The 15,399-nt window shown below is 43.1% G+C and overlaps 1 protein-coding gene across 1 annotated transcript in view; it reads right to left on the bottom strand.

The window, feature by feature from the left end:
- Window positions 1-238: 238 nt before the first annotated feature.
- LOC109874540 (lysine-specific demethylase 4A) overlaps window positions 239-15,399 on the bottom strand; it is a 34,251-nt gene continuing 19,090 nt past the window's right edge. The window contains exons 16-22 of the mRNA XM_020466492.2: window positions 14,641-14,696; window positions 11,909-12,017; window positions 10,695-10,883; window positions 6,786-6,956; window positions 5,986-6,105; window positions 5,434-5,526; window positions 239-2,108 (exon numbers count right to left, since the gene is read on the bottom strand). Of these exons, the coding sequence (XP_020322081.2) occupies window positions 1,968-2,108; window positions 5,434-5,526; window positions 5,986-6,105; window positions 6,786-6,956; window positions 10,695-10,883; window positions 11,909-12,017; window positions 14,641-14,696 (879 nt within the window). The 3' untranslated portion in view covers window positions 239-1,967. The remainder of the gene's footprint in view (window positions 2,109-5,433; window positions 5,527-5,985; window positions 6,106-6,785; window positions 6,957-10,694; window positions 10,884-11,908; window positions 12,018-14,640; window positions 14,697-15,399) is intronic.

The following is a 15,399-nucleotide window of genomic DNA, read 5'->3' on the forward strand; positions in this document are numbered from 1 at the left end:
TAAGTCCATAGATATGGGCCAAACACATTCATTTAAATTGACTGAATTCCTTATGAACTGTAACTCAGTAAAATCTTTGAAATTGTTGCATTTATATTTTTGTTCAGTATAGACAGTTAGACGTAATAAACTGGCCGGTGAGTGTATATCTTTCAATAGGATCTTACTCAAGTGAACTATGTCTGACAGGATGTTTGAAATTAGTGTATGAAGGGGACAGGAAACAAGAGACGTGAAATGAGCTTTTCTTAGTCCGGTCTTTACTGCAACAGTTGATGTTTACAAATGTAATGCACAGAGTTGACACTTCCCGTGTACATACCAAATCAATCCAAGCGCTCAAACAGTAGCCATGGAAACAAAACGTAAATCGGCGGTGCGCCTCAAGAGGTGGAGGGGGAGGTGTGTGTGTGTGCGTCCTCCTGAGATAGACTTTACAGCTTTAAATTAGCTACATATACAATACTATCCAAAGATGGTAACGATTTATGTCAACGAGAAACTTCGACAAAGCATTAGGAGGAAGAACATTCTTCTAATGATATGAAAATATATTTTTCCTATAAAAACTTTCTGCAGTTCTCTCACTGGTTGTGATAGGACCACAAACCAACTAGTATACACCTAGGCTGTAATTGACCAACTAACTTTTCTGCACATGCTCAGTTATGTACCTGAACTTAACAGCCACCTGCAAAAGCAATGATACACGCCATGGGTACTTTAGGGAGAGAAATAAGTGCTTTTTTCTGCAGGGAGTAGGAGGTTGACCCATGTTGGCATATACTATAGAGAATGACAGAGGCTTCTAGCGGCCACAAGGCCATTTTAGCATGGGCCTCATCAAAATGTATTGAACTGAGTGGGACTTCGAACTTCATTGGCCGATTCCTCCTGGTGAACCTGTTGGAGCCATGTCCAGCCAGGTCATCAGGAGGGATCAGCAAATCGTGAAGAAAATGTACTACTTCAAAATGGAGATTGCACAGGGAACACCATTGAGGCAATCTAAGATGCCATAATGGGAACTATGTAGGGAAGCTCTCGTTCATTCTCTATGGCATATATACACACACTACCAATGCAACCCAGGATGGCTTAGAAAAAAACTATAACAAGAATCGAGAACCAACTTGCGTCCAAAAACCTATCCACATAACAAATAAATACATCTTGGGTATTTTCTGAGATTGTAAGCACAGTGAGCTGTGGTATCAAACAGTTGCATTCTCAAACTCATACAACTTACATAAATTAAATGCAATAAATCCAAAGCTGTAAAGTTGTAAAGCTAAACTTAACAAGAAAACACTGCCCTTTGAACTTAAGGCTTGGGCTACTAACTTCTTCCTATTGTCACAGTAGACACTATCAAACCTGCACATTCCTATGAAGTCCATAAATGTATGTATTGCAAAGAGTATAAAGCAAAACATGTTTGGGGATTAAAAATAAATCACTCAACAGCATATTACTGAAAATCGGATTGAATAATGGCCTGCATTGTGAAATACCATTGTTTTCGTCGACCAATTAATGCTTTTGGATGGGTAAAGCTAGAGATTAAAATGCCACCTCAAGTTCAGAGAAACAAATTGTCCAAAGAGGGCAGGAGATAATGCAGAAATGAAATTCTAGAGTTGAGCAGGTCGTCATCGAAATATGTATATAAATAAAAACCTGCGGTTCCGGTTCAATGAGTAGTTCCAATTCCAACTTGTATATTTTATTGAACTATTTCAGCAAAAGAGGATAAAGATAGCATTCACAGAAATAAGGGGAGGGTTCATGAAGAGCAGAAACTCCCTTAAAGTCCCAGCCCTGGTTTACAAAAATGCCCAAGGGACATGGGAGAGTTTGTTCGTACTGGTACCCAGAGTTGGAGCCACTTTTCAAGGCTGTGGGTGCCCAGAGATGCCCCACTCTCTGGGTGTGTGGTGAGTTTATAAGGAAGTAGAGAAAGAGGGTTATTCCATGATAGCTCTGTATATGAGAGGCTCGATATAGTCCTCTCTGTAACGGGAGTTGATGACTCGCTGTCTTTTGGAGCCCTGCTTCACCTCCTTCTCCGTGAAGATCCCGTCGAAGCGCATGTCTGATGCCTTGGACTGAAGGAGTGAGAGACACAGGCCATGAGAACGTTAGTGACGGCTTAGCTATGAGTTAAGGTGGCGCCATTAAAAAAGGTAGTATCAACACATACAGTGGGGCAAAAAAGTATTTAGTCAGCCACCAATTGTGCAAGTTCTCCCACTTAAAAAGTTCAGAGAAGCCTGTAATTTTCATCATAGGCACACATCAACTATGACAGACAAAATGAGAAAAAAAATCCAGAAAATCACATTGTGGGATTTTTAATGAATTTATTTGCAAATTATGGTGGATAATAAGTATTTGGTCAGCTACAAACAAGCAAGATTTCTGGCTCTCACAGACCTGTAACTTCTTTAAGAGGCTCCTCTGTCCTCCACTCGTTACCTGTATTAATAGCACCTGTTTGAACTTGTTATCAGTATAAAAGACACCTGTCCACAACCTCAAACAGTCACACTCCAAACTCCACTATGGCCAAGACCAAAGAGCTGTCAAAGGACACCAGAAACAAAATTGTAGACCTGCACCAGGCTGGGAAGACTGAATCTGCAATAGGTAAGCAGCTTGGTTTGAAGAAATCAACTGTGGGAGCAATTATTAGGAAATGGAAGACATACAAGACCACTGATAATCTCCCTCGATCTGGGGCTCCTTGCAAGATCTCACCCCGTGGGGTCAAAATGATCACAAGAACGGTGAGCAAAAATCCCAGAACCACACGGGGGGCCCTAGTGAATGACCTGCAGAGAGCTGGGACCAAAGTAACAAAGCCTACCATCAGTAACACCCTACGCCGCCAGGGACTCGAATCCTGCAGTGCCAGACGTGTCCCCCTGCTTAAGCCAGTACATGTCCAGGCACGTCTGAAGTTTGCTAGAGAGCATTTGGATGATCCATAAGAAGATTGTGAGAATGTCATATGGTCAGATGAAGAATGCTGAGTTGCATCCAAAGAACACCATACCTACTGTGAAGCATGGGGGTGGAAACATCATGCTTTGGGGTTGTTTTTCTGCAAAGGTACCAGGACGACTGATCCGTGTAAAGGAAAAAATGAATAGGGCCATGTATCGTGAGATTTTGAGTGAAAACCTCCTTCCACCAGCAAGGGCATTGAAGATGAAACGTGGCTGGGTCTTTCAGCATGACAATGATCCCAAACACACCGCCCGGGCAACGAAGGAGTGGCTTCGTAAGAAGCATTTCAAGGTCCTGGAGTGGCCTAGCCAGTCTCCAGATCTCAACCCCATAGAAAATCTTTGGAGGGAGTTGAAAGTCCGTGTTGCCCAGCAACAGCCCCAAAACATCACTGCTCTAGAGATCTGCATGGAGGAATGGGCCAAAATACCAGGTGAAAACCTTGTGAAGACTTACAGAAAACGTTTGACCTCTGTTATATACCCTTTGTTGGCAATGACAAAGTATTGAGATAAACTTTTGTTATTGACCAAATACTTATTTTCCACCATAATTTGCAAATAAATTCATTAAAAATCCCACAATGTGATTTTCTGGATTTTTTTTCTCATTTTGTCTGTCATAGTTGAAGTGTACCTATGATGAAAATTACAGGCCTCTCTCATCTTTTTAGGTGGGAGAACTTGCACAAATGGTGGCTGACTAAATACTTTTTTGCCCCACTGTAAATATAATTAAAGAAATACATTTACAGACAGTACCAGTCAAAAATTGACACCTACTCATTCCAGGGTTTTTCTTTATTTTTGCTATTTTATACATTGTAGAATAATAGTGAAGAAATTACAACTATGAAATTACACATATGGAATCATGTAGTATCCAAAAAAAAAAAAAAGTGTTAAACAAATCAGAATAGATTATATATGAGATTCTTCAAAGTAGCCACCCTTTAACTTCATGACAGCTTTGAACACTCTTGGCATTCTCTCAACCAGCTTCACGAGGTAGTCACCTGAAATGCATTTCAATTAAAAGGTGTGCCTTGTTAAAAAGTTATATTCCACAAATTATTTCCTTCTTAATGTGTTTGAGCCAATCAGTTGTGTTGTGACATGGTAGGGGTGGTATACAGAAGATAGCCCTATTTGGTAAAAGACCAAGTCCATATTATGGCAAGAACAGCACAAATAAGTCCATCAGTACTTTAAGACATGAAGGTCAGTCAATATGGAACATTTCAAGAACTTTTAAAGTTTCTTCAAGTGCAGTCACAAACCAATCAAGCACTATGATGAAACTGGCTCTCATGAGTACCGCCACAGGAAAGGAAGACCAGAGTTACCTCTGATGCAAAGGATAAGTTCATTAGAGTTACCAGCCTCAGAAATTGCAGCCCAAATAAATGCTTCAGAGTTCAAGAAACAGACACATCAACATAAACTGTTCAGAGGAGACTGAGTGAATCAGGCCTTCATGGTCAAATTGCTGCAAAGAAACCACTCCTAAAGGACAACAATAAGAAGAGACTTGCTTGGGCCAAGAAACACGAGCAATGGGCATTAGACCAATATAAATCTGTCCTTTGGTCTGATGAGTCCAAATGAGGTTTTTGGTCTTTGTGAGACGCAGAGTAGGTGAACGGATGATCTCTGCATGTGGAGTTCCCACCGTGAGGCATGGAGGAGGTGTGATGGCGCTTTGCTGGTGACATGGTCTGATTTATTTAGAATTCAAGGCACACTTAACCATCATGGCTACCACAGCATTCTGCAGTGATACGCCTTCCCATCTGATTTGCGCTTAGTGTCACTATCATTTGTTTTCAACAGGACAATGACCCAACACACCTCCAGGTAGTGTAAGAGCAATTTGCCCAAGGAGAGTGATGAGTGCTGCTTCAGATGACCTGGCCTCCACAATTACCCACCTCAACCCAATTGAGATGATTTGGGATGAGTTGGACCGCAGAGTGAAGGAAAAGCAGCGAACAAGTGCTCAGCATATTTGGGAACTACTTCAAGACTGTTGGAAAAGCATTCCTTATGAAGCTGGTTGAGAGAATGCCAAGTGTGTGCAAAGCTGTCATCAAGGCAAAGTGTATCTACTTTGAAGAATCTAAAAATCTAATATGTTTGATTTGTTTAGCACCTTTTTGGTTACTACATGATGCCATATCTGTTATTTCATAGTTTGGATGTCTTCTATTATTCTACAATGTAGAAAATAGCTCAAAGAAAGAAAAACCGTTGAATGAGTAGGTGTGTCCAAGCTTTTGACTGGTACTGTAGTGGGTATTATAAACATGGACCGGATCCAATATTCCTTTGATAAATTGATGATTTGTGATCTCATTTCATATGACCTAATCTGATATAAATCAGTTCGTATAAAAGGAACATTGGGAGAGGCGCGTCTCACCATTCGGGACTTGACTCGTTTGGGCAGCTCCTCGTCTAGACTGTAGACCTCTTCCCTCTTGGCAGACAGCGACGACCCGTCCTCAAACTCCATCTGAGTCAGCACACAAAACAATGATGACGTCGCGCAACAATTTCATATTTAAGTGCATGTAAAATATGGGAATATGTGAAAAGAGTAGCAAGAATAAGCTAAATGTTTACATTAAAGAAGAAAACAACCCTGTTTCTGGAGAGCTACCCTCCTTGAGGTTTCCGCTCCAACCCCAATTGTAACTAACCTGATTCAGCTTATCAACCAGCCAATTATTAGAATCAGGTGCGCTAGATTAGGGCTGGAGTGAAAACCTACAGGACCGTAACTCTACAGCAACAGGGTTGGAGAGCGCTGCTACAGAGCTTGAAACTGTGGACCACATCTGTGTTTGATGTGTTCTTAGAACACCTGTACTTGCTACCCTTATTACAACCCACGCTTTCCCTGTAAAAGCTCAAACCCCGTAAATCTGATGAACGTGGTTGAGGCGAGGCAAGTTAATGTGGTCCCTATTACCTGGTACATAGGGATGGAGTGCGACGCGACAAACTTGGCCCCGTAAAGCAGGTTGTCGGTCCAGCGCACCTGCACTACGTCGCCCACTGTTGGCGGGCCCAGCTTCACGCAGTCCCGATTCTGAAACCAAACCATAGACAGGGTCATCATATAGGCCATATGGTTAAATACACCAGAGGGGTAACACTAAAAAGCAGGATCAATGAGTCAGCTAGCTAACTGCTGAACAACCAACTATTGATTTTCTGGTTTGTTAAGAAAAGCTAAACATAGATATGCGTTTTAGTTGTTGAGACAATGAGACCATACCCGTTTCAAAAATATATTTCAAAACATTTAAGCAAGATATCTGGCTAACTCATTGATCCTGTTTTGTAGTATACCTGTCTGGACCATTAAAAGCATGTCAATATAGTCAACAGCCCAAATGGATTGATTTGTTTCCACTTTTTAGGATTGGTGAATTTCTATGATAAATACTACCACTGTTTTTGCCATACCACAGTAGCCCACAGCTTGTACTGATAAAAACAGATTGATCTATTGGCACTGCTGCATTAGGGCTCCTCATTGTAATACAATGACATTGAGAAAGGTAGAGTTACAGAAACTGTGTAGCATTTGTTGCCATGGCAACTGCAGCTCATTAAGCACATATATATAGATATATTTTATATTCAATAAAACTTTATGGTCCATTTGTTACAGCGAACGAAAAATGTGTCTTTTGCTCCTTGTCAACACCTCCAGATAGCATTTTATGACGCCAGCAACCAACGATACAGGTGATGCTTCCTCACCTCAATGTCCTCTGGGAAGAGGTTGTCGCTGTAGGAGCCGTCATCGAAGACAACCTCGTAGAAGGTGGCGATGGTCAGCTCCAGCACCTCACACTGGTAGTAGCGACCATTTTTGTGCTTACAGATAACATTCTGGCCTGCCTCTAGCTCTCGCATGGCCGCCTTATTGCGCTAGGAGATAAGAGGACAATAAATCACACACCACTCCAAATAGCACAAAAACTGCTCCCCGGTGGCGATGATGTGGATTAAGGCAACCCCCCCCCGCAGCTTTCTGTTTAATGTGCAGCCCGCTGCACTGACTGACTACATCAGAGCAGCCAAAGGCACAGAGACAACCAGCAGAGCAGAAGTGTTGATCTTCGCTCCAACCGTCACCAATTACAGGAGTATTAGTACAAAAGAAACATAAACCGTCCGGAATATTCAATCGTTCATAGATACAGCTTTTTTATACAGAACACATACACATTGTGATATCTGTATAACGTATGGGATTCTGAAAGTGTTTTCTGTATACTATATTCATATTTATAACCGGACTTACCTTTTGTAATGGCCCGAGGAGATAAAGTTGTACTGAATTGAATATAGTGTTGCGTTACAGCACTGAGCTGAATGAACAGAGGTTTAAACCGATGGCCTATACGACTGTAAACAAACCTTAGAACTCTACCCGAGCTGAGAATGAATGACAGGCTAACACACACACACACACACACACACAACGATAAAAACTGGAGACCAGGTGCGTGTATGCCACCGATTGTATCTGAAACTTTTTTGGACTCACTCATGCAATGCTCGCAACAACACTTCACATAAGGTGGCTGACATAAAATAAGAATATAAACACAGGTTCCAAGAATCACAGAATTCTTTCTTCATCATGTCAAAGTGACTGTACCTGCTTGCAGGCATTCTAGGTCTCACTGTAAGGGATAGGACATCATACTGCAGGTATTGTCTGCTGTGCAAACAACAGTGTCTTCAGAGAGTATTCATACCCCTTGACTTATTCCACATTTTGTAGTGTTACAGCCTGAATTCAAAATTGTTTTTTTTTCCCTCGCCCATCTACACACACACACACAATACCCCATAACGACTAAGTCAAGTCGACCATGTCAACCATGTTTTTCAAAAAGTTTTCACATTTATTGAAAATGAAATACAGAAATACTTCATTTACATACATATTCACGCCCTAGAGTCACAGATGTTAGAATCACTTTTGGCATTGATTAAAGCTGTGAGTCTTTTTGGGTATGTCTTTAATAAGCGTTTCGCACACCTGGAGAGCAGAATGTTTGCATTTTTCTTTTTACAATTCTTCAAGCTCTGTCAAGTTGGTTGCTGATCATTGCTAGACAGCCATTTTCAAGTCTTACAATAGATTTTCAAGCTGAATTAAGCCAACATTCAGTGTGGTCTTGGTAAGCAACTCCAGTGTATATTTGGCATTGTCTTTTAGATTATTGTCCTGCTGAAAAGTGAATTTGTCTGCCAGTGTGTTGGAAAGCAGACTGAACCAGGTTTTCACTCTCTGATTTTGCCTGTGCTTAGCTATATTAATTTATTTTTATCAGCTCAAAAGACATAGTCCTTGCCAATGACAAGCATACCAATAACATGATGCAGCCACCATCATGCTTGAAAATATGAAGTGGTAATTGGATTTTCCCCTAACATAACGATTTAGTAACTTTCTGTAAACAAGTTGCATGTTTTGGAATATTTGTATTCCGTACTGGCTTCCTTCTTTTCACTCTGTCATTTAGGTTATTATTGTGGATTAACTACAATGTTGTTGACCTATCCTCAGTTTTCTCCTATCACAGTTATTAAACTAAATGTTTGAAAGTCACCATTGGCCTCATGGTGAAAACGCTGAGAGGTTTCCTTCCTCTCCGGCAACTGAGTTGGGAAGAACACCAGCGACTGGGTGTATTGATATACCATACAAAGTGTAATTAATACATTTACCATGCTCAAATGGACATTCAATGTCTGCTTTATTTTTACCCATCAACCAATAGGTGCCCTTCTTTGCGAGGCATTGGAAAACCTCCCTGGCCTTTATGGTTGAATCTGTACTTACAGATAACTGTAGTCCATGCAACCTATTATGTGACTTAAGCAAAGTTGGACTCCTGAACTTATTTAGGCTTGCAATAACAAAGGAGTTGAACACTTATTGACTCTAAAAATGTCTAAATAAATCATTCCACTGACATTATGGGGTATTGTGTGTGAGAAATCCTCAATTTAATATTCAGGCTGTAACAAAATGTGGAAAAAGCCAAAGGGTAGGAGGAATACCTTCTGAAGGTACTTGATTGTTGCCATTTTCTATTGCCTCCACAAACTCAATATACAGAGGTAAACCTGTGTGTAGGAATAATTGCTGATTATATATTATACACACATACACACACACACTGCTCAAAAATAACACATCCTAGATCTGAATGAATGAAATATTCAAAATTAAAGTGGAAAACCACACTACAGGCTGATCCAACTTTGATGTAATGTCCTTAAAACAAGTCAAAATGAGGCTCCTTACAACGCCTGGGCATGCTCCCGATGAGGTGCCGGATGGTCTACTGAGGGATCTCCTCCCAGAACTGGACTAAAGCATCCGCCAACTCCCGGACAGTCTGTGGTGCCTCGTGGCGTTGGTGGATGGAGAAAGACATGATGTCCCAGATGTGCTCAATTGGATTCAGGTCTGGGGAACGGGCGGGCCAGTCCATAGCATCAATGCCTTCCTCTTGCAGGAACTGCTGACACACTCCAGTCACGAGGTCTAGCATTATCTTGCATTAGGAGGAACCCAGGGCCAACCGCACCAGCATATGGTCAAGGGGTCTGAGGATCTCATCTCGGTACCGAATGGCAGTCAGGCTACCTCTGGCGAGCACATGGAGGGCTGTGCGGCCCCCCAAAGAAATGCCACCCCACACCATGACTGACCCACCACCAAACCGGTCATGCTGGAGGATGTTGCAGGCAGCAGAACGTTCTCCACGGCGTCTCCAGACTCACTGTCACATGTGCTCAGTGTGAACCTGCTTTCATCTGTGAAGAGCACAGGGTGCCATTGGCAAATTTGCCAATCTTAGTGTTCTCTGGCAAATGCCAAACGTCCTGCACGGTGTTGGGCTGTAAGCACAACCCCCACCTGTGGATGTCGGGCCCTCATACCACCCTCATGGAGTCTGTTTCTGACCGTTTGAGCAGACACAGGCACATTTGTGGCCTGCTGGAGATCATTTTGCAAGGCTCTGGCAGTGCTCCTCCTGCTCCTCCTTGCACAAAGGCGGAGGTAGAGGTCCTGCTGCTGGGTTGTTGCCCTCCTACGGCCTCCTCCACGTCTCCTGATGTACTGGCCTGTCTCCTGGTAGCGCCTCCATGCTCTGGACACTACGCTGACAGACACAGCAAACCTTCTTGCCACAGCTCGCATTGATGTGCCATCCTGGATGAGCTGCACTACCTGAGCCACTTGTGTGGGTTGTAGACTCCGTCTCATTCTACCACTAGAGTGAAAGCACCGCCAGCATTCAAAAGTGACCAAAATATCAGCCAGGAAGCATAGGAACTGAGAAGTGGTCTGTGGTCAACACCTGCAGAACCACTCCTTTTTTGGGGGTGTCTTGCTAATTGCCTATAATTTCCACCTGTTGTCTATTCCATTTGCACAACAGCATGTGAAATTTATTGTCAATCAGTGTTGCTTCCTAAGTGGACAGTTTGATTTCAAGTGATTGACTTGGAGTTACATTGTGTTGTTTAAGTGTTCCCTTTTTTTGAGCAATGTATATATATATTTTTTTTGTTGAAATGCCCCAAAAGTGTATCATCATGTTTGCACTACATGAACCCCTCCCCTGTAATAGCTACCTCCGGCAGGACAGGTGACTTGTGCCTGTAGCAGGTGACGTGGACGATGAAGGGCCAGTCGTCAGGCTGCATGAGCTGGCCAGCAGCCTGGGCGCAGGTGGGGTGGACGGCGGTGGTGCAGCGGCCATGGGAACACTGCACACAACAGCCCACGTCCCTCTTCACCCGGCGCTTACAGTAGAAACACTTCTGCGGGGGGGGGGGGGGGGGGGGAATCAGCAGGAGTTGGAAAAGGAGAAGGGAAAAAACAAACAGAGGGGAGGTGGAAGGAGACATGGGCATTGAGAAGATTACAATGTCTCCTTTCTCACTGTTTCAAACTCCCAGGTGCCACATTTTCTGTCATTCCCAGTCCAGTTAGAAAATTGCCTTTTCTCATCTGGGCAAAAGCCTGTCGTCTGCGAGCCGATAAGTGGTCAAAGAGATGTCAGTTAGTTAGTAGGCAAACGGAAGAGTGTCCTCCCCGCCTTGATTGCAATCTTTCATAGAAGATACTCTTGTTTATCCTACACCGGAGTCCTCCGCAGAAGAGTTGAAATCTGCCACGTTTAAAAACATTTTATCTATAAAAATGTCCTGCACAACTAAATTTGTTTTTAGCACTTTGCACATTTATTTGGGACCCCACCCATGTAAACCTAATTTGCTCAACGATGTGCGAGTGGAGAAGGAGAGTAATTTCATACAAGCATACTTTCAATCAAGTTCCCTCTCCTCGCCGGCTCTCTTCAATTACCATTAACCTTTTTCAAAAAGGAGGCGAGAGAGGACGCACTGTAGACTAACATGGACAATCAAAGGAACCATACAGAAGGGATTCAGGACCAGAGTGAGAAGTGAAAGCCATGAAAAAGAGACTTAATAGCAACATGGCAGAAGTATGATTTTAGTATGAAAAATGTAAGTTTGTGGTACATCCTTAAAAACATAGGTGCTGGGCTAATGAAGAATACTGAAGAAACAACAAAAAACAGAAAGAACCGAGTGTACTACGCTCATAATAAGGAAAACAAGTAGTCCTAAACTCACAACATACAGTCTATAGGGAACTTGAATTCAGTATCTCTCAACAGTTGAAAAAAAACTGTGTCAAATGACTCAACACCGAAACTGCAATGACAGGAAGTTGATACACATCAGTCACGTAGAAGTAACCTTGACCATGTTTGGGCCCTGTTGTAGTCTTGACTGTCTGTGGTGGAATAGTAGCTCACCAGTTGGAACCTGGCCAGAGGGATGTAGCTGAGGTCCACGGGATTGCGGTGGGCGATGTTCACGAACCGCGCCTCCAGGACCGCGAGCGCACACAGCACGTGCACCCACCTGTGTCACAGGAAACAGGACAGCACATCAAACACAGAGTATGTGTGTGACAGCAGGGGAGAGTATCCACTGAGGAATTTTACTGGGCCTTCATTCCACCACTCAAGGAAACGACAACGTAGAAACGTTATTAATAACTATCAGTATGGCTCGGCTATATTAAAACATATTTATTTGTATAAATACAAAAACGTTTGCGTCACATGTAGTCTGGACAAAAATGGTTTCATATTAGATCTTGTATATAGGACATTGCCCTCATGCTAAGCTACAGGACTGTTTTGCTAGCACAGACTGGAATATATTCCGGGATTCTTCCGATGGCATTGAGAGTACACCAAATCAGTCACTGGCTTTATCAATAAGTGCATCGATGACGTTGTCCCCACAGTGACTGTACGTACATACCCCAACCAGAAGCCATGGATTACAGATAACATCCGCACTGAGATAAAGGGTAGAGCTGCCGGTTTCAAGGAGCGGGACTCTAACCCAGAAGCTTATAAGAAATCCCGTGGCAGGGCTTGCAAACTATTACTGACTACAAAGGGAAGTACAGCCGAGAGCTGCCCAGTAACACGAGCCTACCAGGCGAGCTAAATTACTTCTATGCTTGCTTCGAGGCAAGTAACACTGAAATGAGAGCATCAGCTGCTCCGGATGACTGTGTGATCACGCTCTCCGCAGTCGATGTGAGTAAGACCTTTAGACAAGTCAACATTCACAAAGCTGTAGGGCCAGACGGATTACCAGGACGTGTACTCCAAGCATGCGCTGACCAACTGGCAAGTGTCTTCACTGACATTTTTAATCTCTCCCTGTCTGAGTCTGTAATAATAACATATTTCAAGCAGACCACCATAGTCCCTGTGACCAAGAACACTAAGGTAACCTGCCTAAATGACAACCGACCCAGAAACCCTAGAACCACTTCAATTTGCATACTGCCCCAACAGATCCACAGATGATGCAATCTCTATTACACGGCCCTTTCCCACCTGGACAATAGGAACACCTATGTGAGAATGCTATTCATTGACTAGAGCTCAAGGTTCAACACCATAGTGCCCTTAAAGCTCACCACAAAGCTAAGGACCCTGGGACTAAACACCTCCCTCTGCAACTGGATCCTGGATTTCCTGACAGGCCACCCCAGGTGGTAAGGGTAGGTAAAAACATCCGCCACACTGATCCTCAACCTGGTGCCCCTCAAGGGTGCATGCTCAGTCCCCTCCTGTACTCCCTGTTCACTCATGACTGCACGGCCAGGCTCGACTCCAACACCATCATTAAGTTTGCCGATGACACAACAGTGGTAGGCCTGATCACCAACAATGACGAGAGAGCCTATAGGGAGGTCAGAGACCTGACAGTGTGGTGCCAGGACAACAACTCTCCCTCAACGTGACTAAGACTAAGGAGATGATTGTGGACTACCGGAAAAGGAGGACTGAGCACGCCCCCATTCTCATCGCCAGGGCTGTAGTGGAGCAGTTTGAGAGTTTCAAGTGCCTTGGCGTCCACATCACCAACAAACTAACATGGTCCAAGCACACCAAGACAGTCGTGAAGAGGGCACGACAAAACCTATTCCCCCTCAGGAGACTGAAAAGATTTGGCATGGGTTCTCAGATCCTCAAAAGGTTCTACAGCTGCACCATCAAGAACATCCTGACGGGTTGCATCACTGCCTGGTATGGCAACTGCTCGGCCTCCGACCGCAAGACACTACAGAGGGTAGTGCATACGGCCAGTACATCACCGGGACCAAGCTTCCAACCTTCCAGGACCTCTATACCAGGCGGTGTCAGAGGAAGGCCCTACAAATTGTCAAAGACTCCAGCCACCCTAGTCATACACTTCTCTCTGCTACCGCAAGGCAAGCAGTACCGGAGCATCAAGTCTAGGTCCAAGAGAAATCTAAACAGCTTCTACCCCCAAGACATTAGACTCCTGAACATCTAATCAAATGGCTACCCAGACTATTTGCATTGCCACCCCCCCTTTTACACTGCTGCTTCTCTCAGTTATTAACTATGCATATTCACATTAATAACTCTATCTAGACTACCGTTCAAAGATTTGGGGTCACTTAGAAATGTCCTTGTTTTTGAAAGAAAAGCACATTTGTTGTCCATTAAAATAACATCAAATTGATCAGAAATACAGTGTACACATTGTTAATGACTACTGTAGCTGGAAACAGTCGAGTTTTTAGGCCTATTATCAGCAACCATCACTCCTGTGTTCCAATGGCACATTGTGTTAGCTAATCCAAGTTTATCGTTTGAAAAGGCTAATCGATCATTAGAAAACCATTTTTCAAACTGTCGTACTGATTTAAAGAAGCAATAAAATAAAATAAAAACTGGCCTTCTTTAGACTAGTTGACCAGACACTTGACTAGACAGAGGAGAAAGCTAGCTTGGTCTGCAGGCATTTTCTGCCTTTTACCTTTACTGAGATTGACTGATGTGTCCTAGCTGCAGCGGGTAGAGTAAAGTGAGACCACTGGCTGTAGACTAGAGTGGTTGTAGTGTTGTGTTTAACTACATGCATTTAGCCTGGATGCCTTCCATTAAAAAAAAAAATCGGTAGCGCCTCAAATCGCTGCACTACTCACTTGTCGTTGTTGGCTCTCTGTAGAGCTCCCCCTCGCAGTGAGCACAGGCAGCAGTCCTGAGGGAGAGAAAGACACACAGATGACTGACCTAGTGTTAAACATCACATTTTGGTTACACATGATTTTATAGCCCGTTGCTTAGTATTTACAGTACATAGAAAAATGGCATATGTAATGTAATTACAAAGTAATTCGCCTGATAATCGTCCGGGTTAGGGTTTGGCCGGGGTAGGCCGTCATTGTAAATAATCATTTGTTCTTAACTGACTTGCCTAGTTAAATAAAAACAATTATCACCTGTGTTTATTTGGGATTCATTCACTTTTTATGGCTGCAGGGGCAGTATTGAGTAGCTTGGATGAAAAGGTGCCCATTGTAAACAGCCAGCTCCTCAGTCTCAGTTGCTAATATATGCATATTATTATTAGTATTGGATAGAAAACACTAAAGTTTCCAAAACTGTCAAAATATTGTCTGTGAGTAAAACAGAACTGATATTGCAGGCAAAACCCTGAGGAAAATCAAAGCAGGAAGTGGCTTCTATTTTGAAAACTCCATGTTCCATAGCCTCCCTTTGATCCATTTAAAGGGATATGAACCAGATTCATTTTCCTATCGCTTCCTCAAGGTGTCAACCGTCTTCAGACATAGTTTCAGGCTTTTATTTTGAAAAATGAGCAAGAACGATAACATCGGGTCAAGTGGTCACATGAGTTTTGCTTGCGCAACAGAGTTTGGATAGGTATTGCTTTTCCCTCT

This window comes from Oncorhynchus kisutch, linkage group LG30, assembly GCF_002021735.2.
Source record: "Oncorhynchus kisutch isolate 150728-3 linkage group LG30, Okis_V2, whole genome shotgun sequence".
Taxonomy (NCBI): Eukaryota; Metazoa; Chordata; class Actinopteri; order Salmoniformes; family Salmonidae; genus Oncorhynchus; species Oncorhynchus kisutch.